Source organism: Trichechus manatus, unplaced genomic scaffold (assembly GCF_000243295.1).
Source record: "Trichechus manatus latirostris isolate Lorelei unplaced genomic scaffold, TriManLat1.0 scaffold00028, whole genome shotgun sequence".
In the NCBI taxonomy this organism is placed as follows: Eukaryota; Metazoa; Chordata; class Mammalia; order Sirenia; family Trichechidae; genus Trichechus; species Trichechus manatus.
The window spans coordinates 17,998,885-18,014,058 of NW_004443964.1; the positions used below are offsets into that span (position 1 = coordinate 17,998,885).

Sequence of the window (15,174 nt, forward strand, 5' to 3'; positions counted from 1 at the left end):
AATACAAAATAGGCTCAGACTTGCTTAGTACAGATCTATGGCTTACCTGGGGTCACAGAGAAATTTGGTTTTCTCTCCTTCTTCTCTCCAGATAAGCCATTCTCGAAAAGAAGGATGTACAAACATACGAGTCATGTCTCTGCGCTTGATTAGAAACATGGAGAGGTTTTCCATTCTCTGCTGAAAATCCTCCCATTCTAGTGTGCCTTCAATGCTACCAGCATTGATGGCCTGGAAGATATGTTCATCAGTCAGTGGGTGGAGAGAGGCCACTGCCACATTCAGGAGAGGCATCACCCGGTCAAAGGAAGACTGGGTTGGGAACTTCATATTGCACTGGAGTAAATAAACCTCAGAAAGTGAAACAGGAACTACTTTGTAGCTAGAGCTCTTTAATACTAGATAGCCTTTCTCTATGAGGTCAAATGTGAGTTTCAGGTATAGATAGGACCCTTGACTAAGGGTCTTGAGATGAGAACTGAGTTTGCCAAATGTAGTGTTGTCCATTTTGCCATTAAGTGAAATGTTATTCTGGATCTCTGAGCTGCTGTGTATCCGGTGCAGGATATAAGCCTGCAGGTCCTGGTCTATGGCTTCATTCTCTTCTAGTCGATCCAAAAAAATCCTATGGAAAGGCAGCAGCTTGGTAATTTCCTAAAATAGATGGAGAGAGAGACAGAAAGACCTTCAGTTTCCCCTAACTCTTGTGATAAACTATGAGGTCCACAAATTTATCCTGAACTTCTGAGTGGCCAAAGAGGGAAACATGATCAAGTATTATTATCCATAGGTTAAAACAAATTAGTTATGCAGGAGGAATACAATTTTTCCTAATATTGAGACTTGAGATAATTATAAGATAAATTTTTATGGGTTTTCATAAAGGGGAATTTAGGAGTGATTTTCTGGGCAATATTCTAAACATACTCCTAAATAAGTAGAAATTGGTATGCATATAACTCTTTTGTTGTAATCTTTCTCAGTGTAAGCCATGGCATAATGTCAAAGTACAATTTAATAAGAGAAATGTATAAGAACTCAAAGAATGCCATATAAAAACACAGCTTTCTAAGCCTCCTAATAAAATCACTGCATTTAAACATAGGTGTTCTGGAGGTGCCTTAGTCCAAGGGAACATTTCTAACGTTCTAGAGGAAGCATGGTAACTTGGTGGCCTGTTTGAAAATTTTATTGAGGGAGGGTGATAGGGCTTTGTTGTGACTCTTATGCACTGGATTCCATCCTTTCTTATCTACTTATGGACCCTGCTCCTGTAAGTAAGCTACTCTCTCCTTAAACATAGACCACATAGACATATGACCCCATATTCCTCTCTCTACCTACTCCTCTATTTTTCTGTTTCCATTCTCAGCAAAAATCCACAGAAAAGTTTACTTGCTGTCTCTCATTCTGCCTTTCCCATTCTCTCCTCAATTTGTTCCTATCAGGCTTTCAACCCTACCACTTCATTGAAATGATTCTTGTCAAGATTATCAATAATTTTCACCTTGCCAAATCCAATAATTAAGTTTCAGTTCTCATCTTAACCTCTCAGCAGTATCTGACACAGCTGATCACACTTTTCTTCTTGAATCACTTTCTGCAGCTTGTTTCCCTGGGTAGCATTCTCCCCTCGCTTTGCTCTTCCCACAATGGCCGTTTCTACCCAGACTTTTTTGCTGACTCCTCTTTCATTTCCCAGACCACCCACGGCTCAGGTCTTCATTCTTTTCTCTTCTCTAGTCACCCTCCTTCCCTAGAACATTTTATTTAGTCCCGTGGTTTTAAATATCATCTACATGCTGATGATGCCTAACTTTGTTTCTAGCTTAGTCATCTCCCGAGTTTCCATCTTAAATATCTTTGTCTACTCAACATTTACACTTGATGTTTCATAGGCAAACTTAATGTGACCAAATCGGGGCAACTGAATTCTGCCCCCATCACAAAACCTTCCCTATGTCAATAAACGGCATTACCATCAACCCTACCACCAAATCCTAGGAAGTATCTCTGATTTTTCTCTTCAAACCAGTATTTACCCAGTTGCTCACCAAAACCTTAGGACTCATTCTTGAATTTTCTTGCTCGCTCACACCAACACTCAATCCATCATCAAGTCCTTCTGAGTCTCCTTCAAAATATAATGCAAATATGACTATATCACATAGCCTCCACCATTACCACTCTAGTCTAAGCCATCATTACCTGTCACTTCTGCAACAACCTCTTACCTATCTCTACTTTCATTCTTGATCTCCTACATTTTATTATCTGCACAACAGCCAAAGAGATCTTTTAAAAAGATAAATCAGATTTCATCCTTTTTAAGACTCCTATCTAAAATAACTACCACCCCTATTTATCCCTGTATCCTGTTTTATTTTTCTTCATACCATTTAACACTACCTGAAATTTTAGTATATGTTTGTTTTCACTTATTTATTGTTTGTGTTCCTCACTAGAATATAAGCTCTATGAGGGCGGGGTCATTGTCTGTCTTGTTCATTGTTGTATCTCCAGCACCTAAAGCAGTGACTGACACACTCTAAGTGCTTAAGAAATATTTGTGGAAATAATGAATGATTGAATATGAGGGTTCATTTTTTAAAACCGATGAACTATTTCACTGTTAGAGCAGAATGAAAAAAAATTTTAAATTCTTGGTTGAAGTGAATGAAGTATGTGGGAAGTTATTGCAGATCTTGATGCATGAAATTTAGACTTTGTAGGTTAATATATACGGTACTTTTTCTGTTCTTTGACATAGCTGAAAAATTAAAATCATCTGCTCTACCCAGTCATACTTAAAAGTTCTCTTGAGACTGCACATGGCATTATGTAAAACTATGTATGAAGATAACATATAAGCATCCATTTGGACTTATAATTAGTCAGAGATCATATTCCTGGAGGTTTCTTCTATTTATTGTTCATTTTTGACAATCAAGTTACTTATAATGGTAAATTATATAATTTTTCATTGTAAAGATGCATGTATGTTGAATTTATCTACATTCTTGATCTCAAATTACTTTGAGATTAATGACAAACATCTGCAAGGTGGCAGCTAGGATTAGAAGTATAGTTTTTGATCATGGAAGGCAGTAAAGCTAATTAGTTAACATATAGGAGTAATACTAGATGTCCAGGAGAGGGGGAAAAAAGTAGTTAAGACTATTTTCTGTGCATTAGCAGTTGTTATTGTGGACTACATCAAAATAGTGGGAGGGGTTCATAATCCAGGCAATTTTAATGTTCATTAAAAGAGGCGATGGTTTTAAAAAAAAGGTGAGAATCACTGTTCTAAACCATGTGTGAATATGTAAGTGAGAGATGCTTACTTGGCTACAGTGAGAATGGTGGGGAGGTGAAGTCACTTACCCTTAGCCCATACACCTGTACAAGCTCAGTTCTACATTTCTGGTCCTTCTTCTATGCCACTAAGTGATCAGTGACTGAACAGGGAAGATGATTTAAAATAAAACTTATCTCTCGGTTGTAGAAAATTTAACATAACAGCCCAACCTATTGCCATTGAGTTGATTCTGACTCAAAACGATCCTACAGGACAGAGTAGAACTGCCCCAAAGGGTTTCTAAGGCTGTAAATCTTTATGGAAGAGAATCGCCACATCTTTCTCCCGTAGACTGGCTGGTGGGTTTAAGCCGCTGACCTTTCAGTTAGCAGGTGAGCGCTTTAGCCACTGTGCCACCAGGGCATCTTAAAATTTAATATAAAGCCCTAGTACTGGCAATAACTTTTAGAGGAAGGCATACACAGAAGGGAGTCCACCTTCATGCTACAGAAAAGTTGTCCAAGTAGAAGCAAGGGGAGAAACCAGAAAATGTGACTCTAGATTATAGACTGAACTGAATTTTGCATAGCAATAAATGATAAAAAAAAAAAAAAAAAAAACTGAAACAAAAGTCAAACAGTAAATTAGAGTGTTAGGGACTCTCTTTGCGCTGCTGTCTTCAAGACAAAGTCTTGAAAAACGGACTTTCTATTCATGTTATTTTTGAGGGACACTTTGTCAAAATTTACCCAGAACAATGGGAATGGGAATCTGAGGTAAGAGAGCTATATACAGAGAACATGCTATCTAGGTCAAATCTCTTATTCTCAAAATAAGCTCTTTAGAAATTATTCTCACCAATGCTCAAGGACATTGTAGAGGTTTAGAAAGAGACATTGTCATTAAGGGAACTAGGATCTAGAACTTTTTCAGGTTAAGCCCTCTCCAAGGGAAATAATTTATGGTACAAAACCAAACACATACCTGTAAACTGGTCCTAACCGTTACAATTAGTTTGAGCCAAGAAGGAAATTTTCCAATCATTTTACTCAGAAATGATACAATTGTATCCCCATAATCCGGTTTGTGAAATTCTGCTTCATTTAATCCATCAATTAAGATGATGAAATCTTCATCTGGGATTTTTCTCTCTGAGATGGAAAGAAATAAATTACTTAATAATTACCAAGTGGATAAGTGAGTTCTTAGTGAGTCTTTGAGTACATATCTGTTTGGGGGAAAAAAAAATTAGAAAAGGCCTCTCTTACATGTTTTTACGAAAGTTGGGGCACACAATTTATTATAAAGACATGGAAAAATTCATTTAATGAATTCATCTTGTTTTTCACCAGATGTGAAAGCTTTTCTTACATATATAATATGCTTTGTATACATCATTTTCAGGAGTTTCACGTTGATTATCAATTGTGAGACAGCCTCAGCATTGGAGTTATGGAATTTGTACATGGAAATTCATTTTTCTCTTATACATGAAAAAGCTGAAGAGAAGACGTTCTCTTTCTCTCTTTTTAAACCTGATTAGCATTGAAAAGAATAGTATCACATGTGTCTTTGAGAATTTCCAAAAGAGGTCTAATTTGAAGTCCAATGCAGTAATAGGACTACATGTAAATGTGTACTGGGAAGGAAGGGATGGCTAGATTCCAAGAGCCTACAGAAGAAGCAGCTTCGCAGACTAAACCTACAAGTAGTCTCAATGTGACCAGACTCCTGCTGATCTTCCCAGTGGAAGAGGAGTCATGTGAGAGAGACAAATATCTGCTACTTTTGTGTCCAGTTCCCTCCCTGTCTCCACACTACCCTACATTGACAAAATCAGTTTACCTTTAGGGCTAGGCTGAAGAGGAAGTTTTGGTGAGATTTCAGGCTTCCACTCTTACTAAATGCTTACTGATTGTTTAACTACATTTAACAATTAGAGAAGAAAACTCCCAGGGTGAATTAACATTTTAGCAGGAATGAATTGAGTAACAAGTCAAAGTTACTAGTTATTAGGACCTTACATGTTCTGATGCGGGGAAAACAGCGGAAGAGCACAAGAAATCATTGCATGCCTGAAGTGAGAAGTAGGTTATATCTGAAGAGGAAAGAGAAGATGAAGCTAGGGACTTCTGTCCAAGACTGGCCCTTTCAGCCTTTAAAAAGAATCAAGATCAATTGAAACGGTATATGATGTTTTAGTTTCACACTTGAAAACACACAGATCTTTTTCGCGTGATTAATGAGGCTTTTTATCTTTCCCCTGAAGTACAAGCATTGTATAAAGGAACTTAATTTCAAAATCCTGAGTACTATATGTCAGTTCTCAAATTATGAAGAATTTTAACGATTACTTTATACCTGGTAACTTTTGTTTAAATTGTGCTTTAGGTGAAAGTTTACAGCTCAAGTTAGTTTCTCACACAAAAACGTATACACACACAGTTATGTGACCCCAGTTGCTATTCCTATAATGTGACTGCACACTCTTCCTTTCCAACCCGGATTTCTCGTGTCCATTCAACCAGCTCCTATCGCTTTCTACCTTCTCCTCTCGCCTGTGGACAGGAGCTGTCCAATTAGTCTCGTGTATCTACTTGAACTAAGAAGCACACTCTTCACTAGTATCATTTTATGTCTTATAGACCAGTCTAATCTTTGTCAGAAGAGTTGGCTTCGGGAATGGTTTTAGTTCTGGGTTAACAGAGAGTCCGGGGGCCATGTCTTCTGGGGTTCCTCCAGTCTCAGTCAGACCATTAAGACCGGTCATTTTACTAGAATTTGAGTTCTGCACCCTACTTTTCTCCTGCTCCGTCAGGGACTCTCTGTTGTGTTCCCTGTCAGGGAGGTCATTGGTGGTAGCCAGGCACCATCTAGTTCTTCTAGTCTTAGGCTGATGGAGTGTCTGGTTTATGTGGCCCCTTTTGTCTCTTGGGCTACTACTTTCCTTGTGTCTTTGGTGTTCATTCTCCTTTGCTCCAGGGGAGTTGGGACCAATTGATGCATCTTAGATGGCCGATCACTAGCTTTTAAGACCCCAAACGCCACTCATCAAAGTGAGATGTAGAACATTTTCTTAATAAACTTTGTTATGCCAATTGACCTAGATGTCCTCTAAAACCATGGTCTCCAGACCCCTACCTCTGCTACGCTGTCCCTCAAAATGTTTGGTTGTGTTCAGGAAACTTCTTAGCTTTTGGTTTAGTCCAGTTGTGATGACTTCCCCTGTAGTGTGGGTTGTCCTTCCCTTCACCTAAGATAATTGTTATCTACTATCTAGTTAGTGAATACCCCTCTCCTTCCCACCCCACTCTCATAACCATCAAAGGATGTTTTCTTCTGTATTTAAACCTTTTCTTGAGTTCTTATGATAGTGGTCTTATACAATATTTGTCCTTATGCAATTGACTAATTTCACTCAGCATAATGCCTTCCAGATTCATCTGTGTTATGAGATGCTTCGTGGATTCATCATTCTTTATTGTTGCTAGTATTCTATTGTGTGAATATACCACAATTGTTTATCTAGTCATCTGCTGATGGGCACCTAGGTTGTTTCCATCTTTTTTGCCATTGTGAACAGTGCTGCAATGAACATGGGTGTGCATATTATCTATTCGTGTGATGGCTCTTATTTCTCTAGGATATATTCCAAGGAGTGGGATTGCTGGATTGTATGGTACTTCTATTTCTAGCTTTTTAAGGAAGTGCCAAATCGATTTCCAAAGTGGCTGTATGTACCATTTTACATTATCACCAGTAGTGTGTAAGTGTTCCAGTCTATTATTTTGTATTTTTTGGATTAACGCTAGCGTTGTTGGGGTGAGATGGTATCTCATTGTAGTTTTGATTCGCATTTCTCTAAAGGCTAATGATTGTGAGCATTTCTTCACGTGTCTGTTAGCCACCTGAATGTCTTCCTTGGTGAAGCACCTGCTCATATCCTTTGCCCATTTTTTAACTGGGTTATTTGTCTTTTTGTGGCTGAAGTTTTGCAGTATCTTGTAGATTTTAGAGATTAGAGCCTGATCGGATATGTTGTAGCCAAAAATTTTTTCCCAGTCTGTAGGTTGTCTTTTTATTCTTTTGGTGAAGTCTTCTGATGAGCATAAGTGTTTGATTTTTAGGAACTCCCAGTTATCTAGTTTCTCTTCTGGTGTTTGTGCCTTGTTAGTAATGTTTTGTATTCTATTCATGCCATGTATTAGGGCTCCTAGCATTGTCCCTATTTTTTTTCCTATGATCTTTATTGTTTTAGATTTTATATTTAGGTCTTTGATCCATTTTGAGCTAGTTTTTGTGCATGCTGTGAGGTATGGGTCTTGTTTCATATTTTTGCAGATGGATACCCAGTTATGCCAGCACCATTTGTTAAAGGGACTGTCTTTTCTCCATTTAACAGGCTTTGGGCCTTTGTCAAATATCAGCTGCTCACAGTTGGATGAATTTACGTCTGGATTCTCAACTCTGTTCCTTTGGTCTATGTGTTGTTGTTGTACCAGTATACACCCTGGTAACTTTTCAGGAAGAGATATGAACTATGGATTCCAGCTCTATTAACAGTGATTATTAATAAAACAGCATTCTAGATGATGAAGCACTAAGAAAACACAATATTCCTTTAGTAGTCAAAAGAATTACGGAAGAGAAAGGGTTACTACTTCTTATTTTGCCATATGTTGTAGTTGTTGATAGGTGCCATCAAGTCAGTTGTGACTCATAGCGACCCTATGTACAACAGAACGAAACATAGCCTGGTCCTGCGCCATCCTCACAATCGTTGCTATGTTTGAGCCCAATGTTGCAGCCACTGTGTCAATCCATCTCGTTGAGGGTTTTCCTGTTTTTCTGCTGACCCTCTACTTTACCAAGCATGATGTCCTTCTCCAGGGACTGGTCCCTCCTGATAACATGTCCAAAGGATGTAAGATGAAGTCTTGCTATCTTTGCTTCTAAGGAGCATTCTGGCTGTACTTCTTCCAAAACACATTTGTTTGTTCCTCTGGCAGGTCGCGGTGTACTCAATATTCTTCGCCAACATGATAATTCAAAGGCATCAATTCTTCTTCAGTCTTCCTTATTCATTGCCCAGCTTTCACTTGCATACGAGGTGACTGAAAATACCATGGCTTGGGTCAGGCGCACCTTAGTTCTCAAGGTGACACCTTTGCTTTTTAACACTTTAAAGAAGTCTTTTGCAGCAGATTTACCCAATGCAATACGTTTCAGAACCCTTAACTGTACTCATGTGGAACCTGTACATAGACCAAGAGGCAGTTAGAACAAGGGGATACTGTGTGGTTTTAAATCAGGAAGAGTGTGCCTCAGGGTTGTATTGTTTCACCATACTTATTCAATCTCTATGCTGAGCAAATAATCCAAGAAGCTGGACTACATGAAGAAGAAAGGGGCATCAGGATTGGAGGAAGATTCATTAACAACCTGTGATATGCAGATGACACGACCTTGCTTGCTGAATGCAAAGAGGACTTGAAGCACTTACTGATGAAGATCAAAAATAAAGCCTTCAGTATGGATGACACCTCAACATAAAGAAAACAAAAATCCTCACAACTGGACCAATAAGCAACATCATGATAAATGGAGAAAATACTGAAGTTGTCAAGGATTTCATTTTTCTTGGATCCATAATCAACAGCAGTCAAGAAATTCTGCCATGTAAGAACATTTAAAACACATCTATTATTCACTGTCACCATTATTTCAAAAATAAAGACTATTTTAATATTAAAAGGTAGGAGGATCATAATCTATCTAACCTTTGTTGTTGTTAGTTGCGACTGAGTTGATTCTGGCTCATGGCGACCCCATGTGTACAGAGTAGAACTACGCCACAGGGTTTTCAAGGCTGTAACCTTTTGAAGCATATCGCCAGGCCTGTCTCCTAAGGAGCCTCTGGTTGGGATCAAACCACCAACCTTTAGGCTAGTGGTAGAGTGCTTAATCATTTGTGCCATCCAGGGACTCCATTTAACCTTTACATACACAGTAAAACCTGCGATAGCCAGAACCTGTGTCAAATGGCAACTTGTTAGAGAAGGAACTCAAATATTTTCCACTAAAATGAGCAATAGGAAAGTGTTAAGACTGCACCCTGTCAAAGGCAGGAAACTTGTGAGACCCGGAAAAACAAGGCAGTCCTGTCGAGTTTTGGCTCTCACAGGCTTCACTGTATATATATGTACAACTATGTTATGGACTGAATTGTGTCCCCCTAAAATATGTGTTAAAAATCCTAACCCGTATGCCTATCGATGTAATCCCATTTGGAATAGGATTTTCTTTGTTATGTTAATGAGGCTGTATCAGTATAGGGTATATTTTAAACCAATCGTTTTTGATACATAAAAGGAGCAGATTAGGCATAGAAGCAAGGAAACACAAATGGGGGGAAAGACTGACGCTACACCTGTATCACCAAGAAACTGAGGAAGAGAAGCTGAAAGAGACAAGGATTTCCCTTAGGGGACACAAAGAGAGCCTTCCCCTAAAGCCAGTTCCTTGAATTTGGACTTCTAGCCTCCTAAACTGTGAGAAAATGAATTTCTGTTCTTTAAAGCCACCCATTTGGTGGTATTTCTGTTACAGCAGCACTAAGAAACTAAGAGAAACTACATCTACCTCTACATCCACACGAATTCCAAGCTGTTTGCATTTTCTTATTTAGCAGTGAATTAACGAAAACTTTAAATGGACTGATGCTTAGGATCCACTGCTCTAGCTGACAAGACACTGAAAAGATTTTCCAGTACTTTTCACTCTTGCTTTTAATCACCTTTAATCTGGTGTAAACATATATTTACCAAAGGTCTTCACTTCTTGTATGTGTACTTAACAAATACTTGAAGTTCAATGTACAAGAGTTCCAGTTGTTTATCATCCTCACTAACATTTTATGCTGTCAGTCTTTTTAACTATTCTAGCAGGAGTAGAGTGGTGTTTAATTGTGATTTTGGTTTGCATTTTCTTGATGACTAATGATATTAAACACCTTTTCATGTGCTTGTAGGCTATTCTTATATCTTCTTTTGTGAAGTGTCTAAATCTTTTGTCCATTTAAAAATTAGATTGTTTATCTTTTCATTATTAATTTGTAGTTCTTCAGATATTGTGCATAAGTGCTTTGTCAGACACACACACACACAAAGTAAGTATTTTCTCCCCTTTTGTGACTTGCTTTTCTGCTTTCTTACTGGTATTTTTGGTTCAGCAGACATTTTTAATTTTGATGAAGCCTAGTGTATAAATTCTCTCTAATATGATTAGTAATTTTTATGTCTTCTCTAAGAAATCTTTACCTACCTGAATGCTGTGAAGATATTCTACGCTTTTTTTCCTTCTATTAATTTTAGAGTTTTAGCTTTTATATTTATGCTTGTGATCCATCTCAAATTAATTTTTGTGCATGGTGTGAAGAGGAGATTGAGGTTAATTTTTCCTCCGGTATATTTATCTAGTTGTTCCAGTACCAGGTAATGAGAAGAATTCTCTTGGCATCTTTAAAGAAGATCAATTGATTGCATATGTGTGGGTCTATTTCTGGCTTTTCCATTCTGTTCCATTGCTCTATTTGTCTATCCTTGCGTGAATACCACCCTGTCAGTGGAGTGCCAGAATTGGTTCAAACTGACTTCTGAAAGCTGATTGTTAAATTTTCATGAATCAAATCAGCCTCTCTCCCCCCTGAACTGGTTGTTAAACATTTACTAGCATATCACTGCCTGTCATGATTACTATAGCTTTATATTATCTTAAAATCAGGTACTTTAGGTCTTGAAACTTTCTTCCTTTTCAAGACTGTTTTGGCTATTCTTGGTCCTTTGAATTTCTAAAATTTGTCAATTTCTATAAAAATCCTGTTGAAATTCTAATTTGGATTACGTTGAATCTATAGATCAGTTTTGGGAAAAACTAACATCTTACTAATATTGAGTTTTCCAATTTACAAACATGGCGTATCTTTCTATTTATTTAGGTCTTCTTTAATTTCACTCTGCAATGTTTGTAACGTTCACTGTGGAGGTCTTATACGTTTTTTGTTAAATTTTCCCTTAAGTATTACATGTTTTTTGATGGTACTGAAAATGGTATTTGTTCCAGTTATCTAACGCTGCGTCAAACAGTTAGGGGCAGGTGGATCAGCAGGTATTTCATGAACGAGATAGCATTTTAAACTGGTCCTTAAAAGACAGGCAGAATTCTGACAGGCAGAGATGTGAGGAGAAGGCATATCAGGAAAAGGAAACAATGAGTAACTGTATGGAAGCAGGAAAATGTAAAGGAATGTTTAAGGGCTAGTGAATACCTCAGTTTGCACGTAAACCCAGGGTTCACAGAGGGTAAAAGGGTAATAAGGCTGGAAGGTAGGTTGGATTCAGACCATCAAGCACCTTGAATGCTAGACTAAGGAGCTGGAATTTAATTCAGTAGGCAATATTGGAGATTTTTTAACAGAGCAATGCTTTAAGAAGATTTATCTGTAAGTAGTAAACAAAATCCTGACGACTGGATAGACTGGGTCCAGGTGTACTATGAATGGGTTAAAGGTGTGCTTAAAAATGAATGTTTCAGCCCTTAGGGTATCTGCACTTGGCATAGCTACAGGCTCAGGGCTGATCATGTCCAGTCATGAGGAGTCTTGATTATTTATCCTAGTGTGCTATACAGACTTTCATAATTTTCTAAGTATGTTATGATGTGGGACAAGCACTAAATTAGAGAACCGGACAAGACCAGAAGTGGGAATAATACCGATGTGAGGTCATGGGCAGCTGAACAGCTCTTGGGGTGACAATAGTAGAAATGAAATTTGAGATGAACAGATGTGAAAAGCATCAGGAAGGCAGAATTAATGGGATTTAGAGATTGATTGAATGTATAGAAAATATGCTTAAAAATATTTGTGGAGAAATTCCAAGGTTTAAAAAGGCCATAGCATGGTCAAGCTAAGAGGTAGCAGACGGAGAAACAGAGGTAATCAAATTTGAGAGGAAAAAGAAACTGTGATATTCAAGTAACAACCATGGAGCTTGAAATCACTGATGATGGTAGCCAGGAGGCCAGACATTATAATTATTTTTTTCTTACAAGTACCTCTGAAATCCTTGAGAAAGGCAAGTTAAGTCTCTCAGGAATAAGCAAGATTGCTCAGGAATCTCCTGCTTACTCAAATCCTTTCTTTGGCTTCCAGCATTGACAAAACCTAGTTAAGGAAATGGGGTAGGGAGACTGATAAAGGCATATACCATCTTTGAAGAGGTGGTTGCACTTAGGCCACATCCACTACTGGAGATGCAGAGAAGAAAGGGAAGAAAGGAAAGAGCATGAGAGGGACATGGATAAAATTTTATTTTTCCCCCACTTTTAAAAAATAACAGATTTATTGAGATACAATTTATTTACCATAAAATTCACCCTTTTAAAGTATATAATTTAGTGGTTTTCAGTGTATGTAAGAGTTGTGCAACCATGGATGCCATTTCATTTTACTTAAACTGATAGAGTAATAGAAAATATCAAACATAAAGACTAGAGAGATTTCTAATCATAGACATCCACAACACTGAGTGGTAAGCTACACCTTTACTAATTTATTTGAATTCCAGAGAAAGGACTGGAAGCTCTACTATCTTTAGTATAAGAAAAATGTATTTGGAAATCCAAATGAGAATATTTATAAAGAAAGGAGAATCAGTAGTTTCTGCAGGAATTTGTTCTTTTTCAAGTAAAATCTTCTTTTATCTGTTAACTGTCCAGTACCTCAGTCATGGAACATTTAGTTAGGCAATGTGATAAAAAGATTAATTTCTATAGCATGTCCCATGTGACCCTGAGCTCCAAAATCCCCACCTTTCACCCACTTTGCACCTCATCTGTACCTTGGTGGAGACTCTCCAGGGGCTCCAGGACTCCCCTCCGGAAGGAGGCCATGGGATCTTGAACACAGGACCGAAGGCTCAGCATGCCCTGTAGGTGAGGTTCTCGAAGAAGCTGCTCCCGATAGGCTGTCAGCTGAGGTGAGCGGCAGAGCAGGGCAGCAACATTGTGTACAAATTCTGGCACTAGGCAGGTGTAGGCATTATCTGCTTGGCAATAGTGATAGGCAACCACCTCCAAAAGAAAGATGAGAATGCAAACAGACTTACGAGCAGCAAGAGCAGTAACTGTGGTTATTATATGATCATTCTCTAATACTGTCTTCTGTCTCCCCATTCCTCAAGAATTCTTTTTCAAGTAAAACTAAAAGTTGTCAACTCAGAAACTGCTTAATTCATGTAAGATTGGAAATGTGATACAATTTTTCTATTATATACATCAACTATAATAATCCACAATTAAAATTTACAAGTAAAAACAATTGAGCTTTCTCTATATATTATTCTTTAGATAGACTGGTCACTGCTTTATTATTTATTTTAAGCACGACTTAAGTAACTTGATGGAGCCCTGGTGGTGCAGCAGTTAAGAGCTCAGCTGCCAACCAAAAGGTCAGCAGTTTGAATCCACCAGCCACTCCCTGGAAACCCTGTGGGGCAGTTCTACTCTGTCCTACAGGGTCACTATGAGTCGGAATTAACTCAACGGCAATGGGTTTAAGTAACCTAAAGAGAAAACTTGGCAGCAATTGATCTGTTCTCTCAGTGAACAGTGAATGTCAATGGTTATGTCCACATGGACACAAATCTCTACTTTAAAAAAAGCAAACAGCAAACCTCTGAATCAATATGAACTTTTCATCATATTTCATCTCAGTCGATTCCACATGTCAAGGCTAAGCACAACTGAACAAATCAGCTGCAATTTACTCTTTACCTAAAGTAATGGGATATCAGTTGGAAGATAAAAATTCTGAAATATTGAAAGGGGTTCTGTTACTCATTTCATTAGAAATCATCTGTGCTTTTGACTAAATGATGTTTCACCTAACAAAGGTCAATGCTAAAGCTGCACCTTCTGTGGCTACTTCTCTTTCTTTTACTTTTAAACACTTCTTCAGCATTCCAAATATAAAGTCTCCACTCCTTTGCAGAATCCAGGCAGAAAAACCACTCAACATCTTCATAAGATATACAGTGTGGCTCAAAATTAGTTATTTACTAGATATTTCAAGGTATCTATTATATGTGTATGTATGCATAATCTGTCAAAAGTATTTGATATTTCCCTATGAACTGTCTACTGACATTATCTACAACTTTTCCTATGAATAAAAATAGGAAATAAGCATGGGAATGTGGATTTTTCTTCAGTTTCTCATTGTACCAGTTCTCAGTGGAAGATATTAGATCACTCCCTACCACTTTGAGGAAGCTATCATGGCCATCCGTACTTAGTCACTATTATTACAACCTCTTGGAAATGGTTCATAATTATTCCACCCCCAGTAAATCAGCAGATAAAACCTTTCTCCTTGGTGAATTCTGGCTTCTCAAAATGACTTGTCTAAATCTCATTTTCAGCTATGTATTAGTTATATTAATACATTTTCCTATCTCAAGTTTTCCTTATGTTAAATCCCTGAAGTTTTTATTTATTTATTTATTACTGTACTTCAGGTGAAGGTTTACAGAACAAATAGTTTCTCATGAAACAGTAGTACACATATTGTTTTATGACAATGGTTAACAACCCCACGACATGTCAACCCTCTCCCTTCTCGACTTTTTTTTTTTTTGGTGAAAATATACATAGCCAAAGATACATCCATTTCAAAAATTTCTACATGCACAGTTCAGTGACATCGACTACGCTCTTCTAATCGTGCTGCTATTCTCACTTTAGATGAAGGTTTACAGAACAAAATAGTTTCTCATTAAACAGTACACATGTTGCCCTATGACAATGGTTAACAACCT

At 37.8% G+C, this 15,174-nt stretch overlaps 1 protein-coding gene across 2 annotated transcripts in view; it reads right to left on the bottom strand.

Annotated features, from left to right (window-relative positions):
• TANC2 (tetratricopeptide repeat, ankyrin repeat and coiled-coil containing 2) overlaps window positions 1-15,174 on the bottom strand; it is a 232,057-nt gene that overhangs the window by 77,351 nt on the left and 139,532 nt on the right. For both annotated transcript variants that reach the window (XM_023729377.1, XM_023729376.1), the window contains 3 exons: window positions 13,198-13,429; window positions 4,283-4,449; window positions 47-654 (listed from right to left, as the gene is read on the bottom strand). In XM_023729377.1, the coding sequence (XP_023585145.1) occupies window positions 47-654; window positions 4,283-4,449; window positions 13,198-13,429 (1,007 nt within the window). The remainder of the gene's footprint in view (window positions 1-46; window positions 655-4,282; window positions 4,450-13,197; window positions 13,430-15,174) is intronic.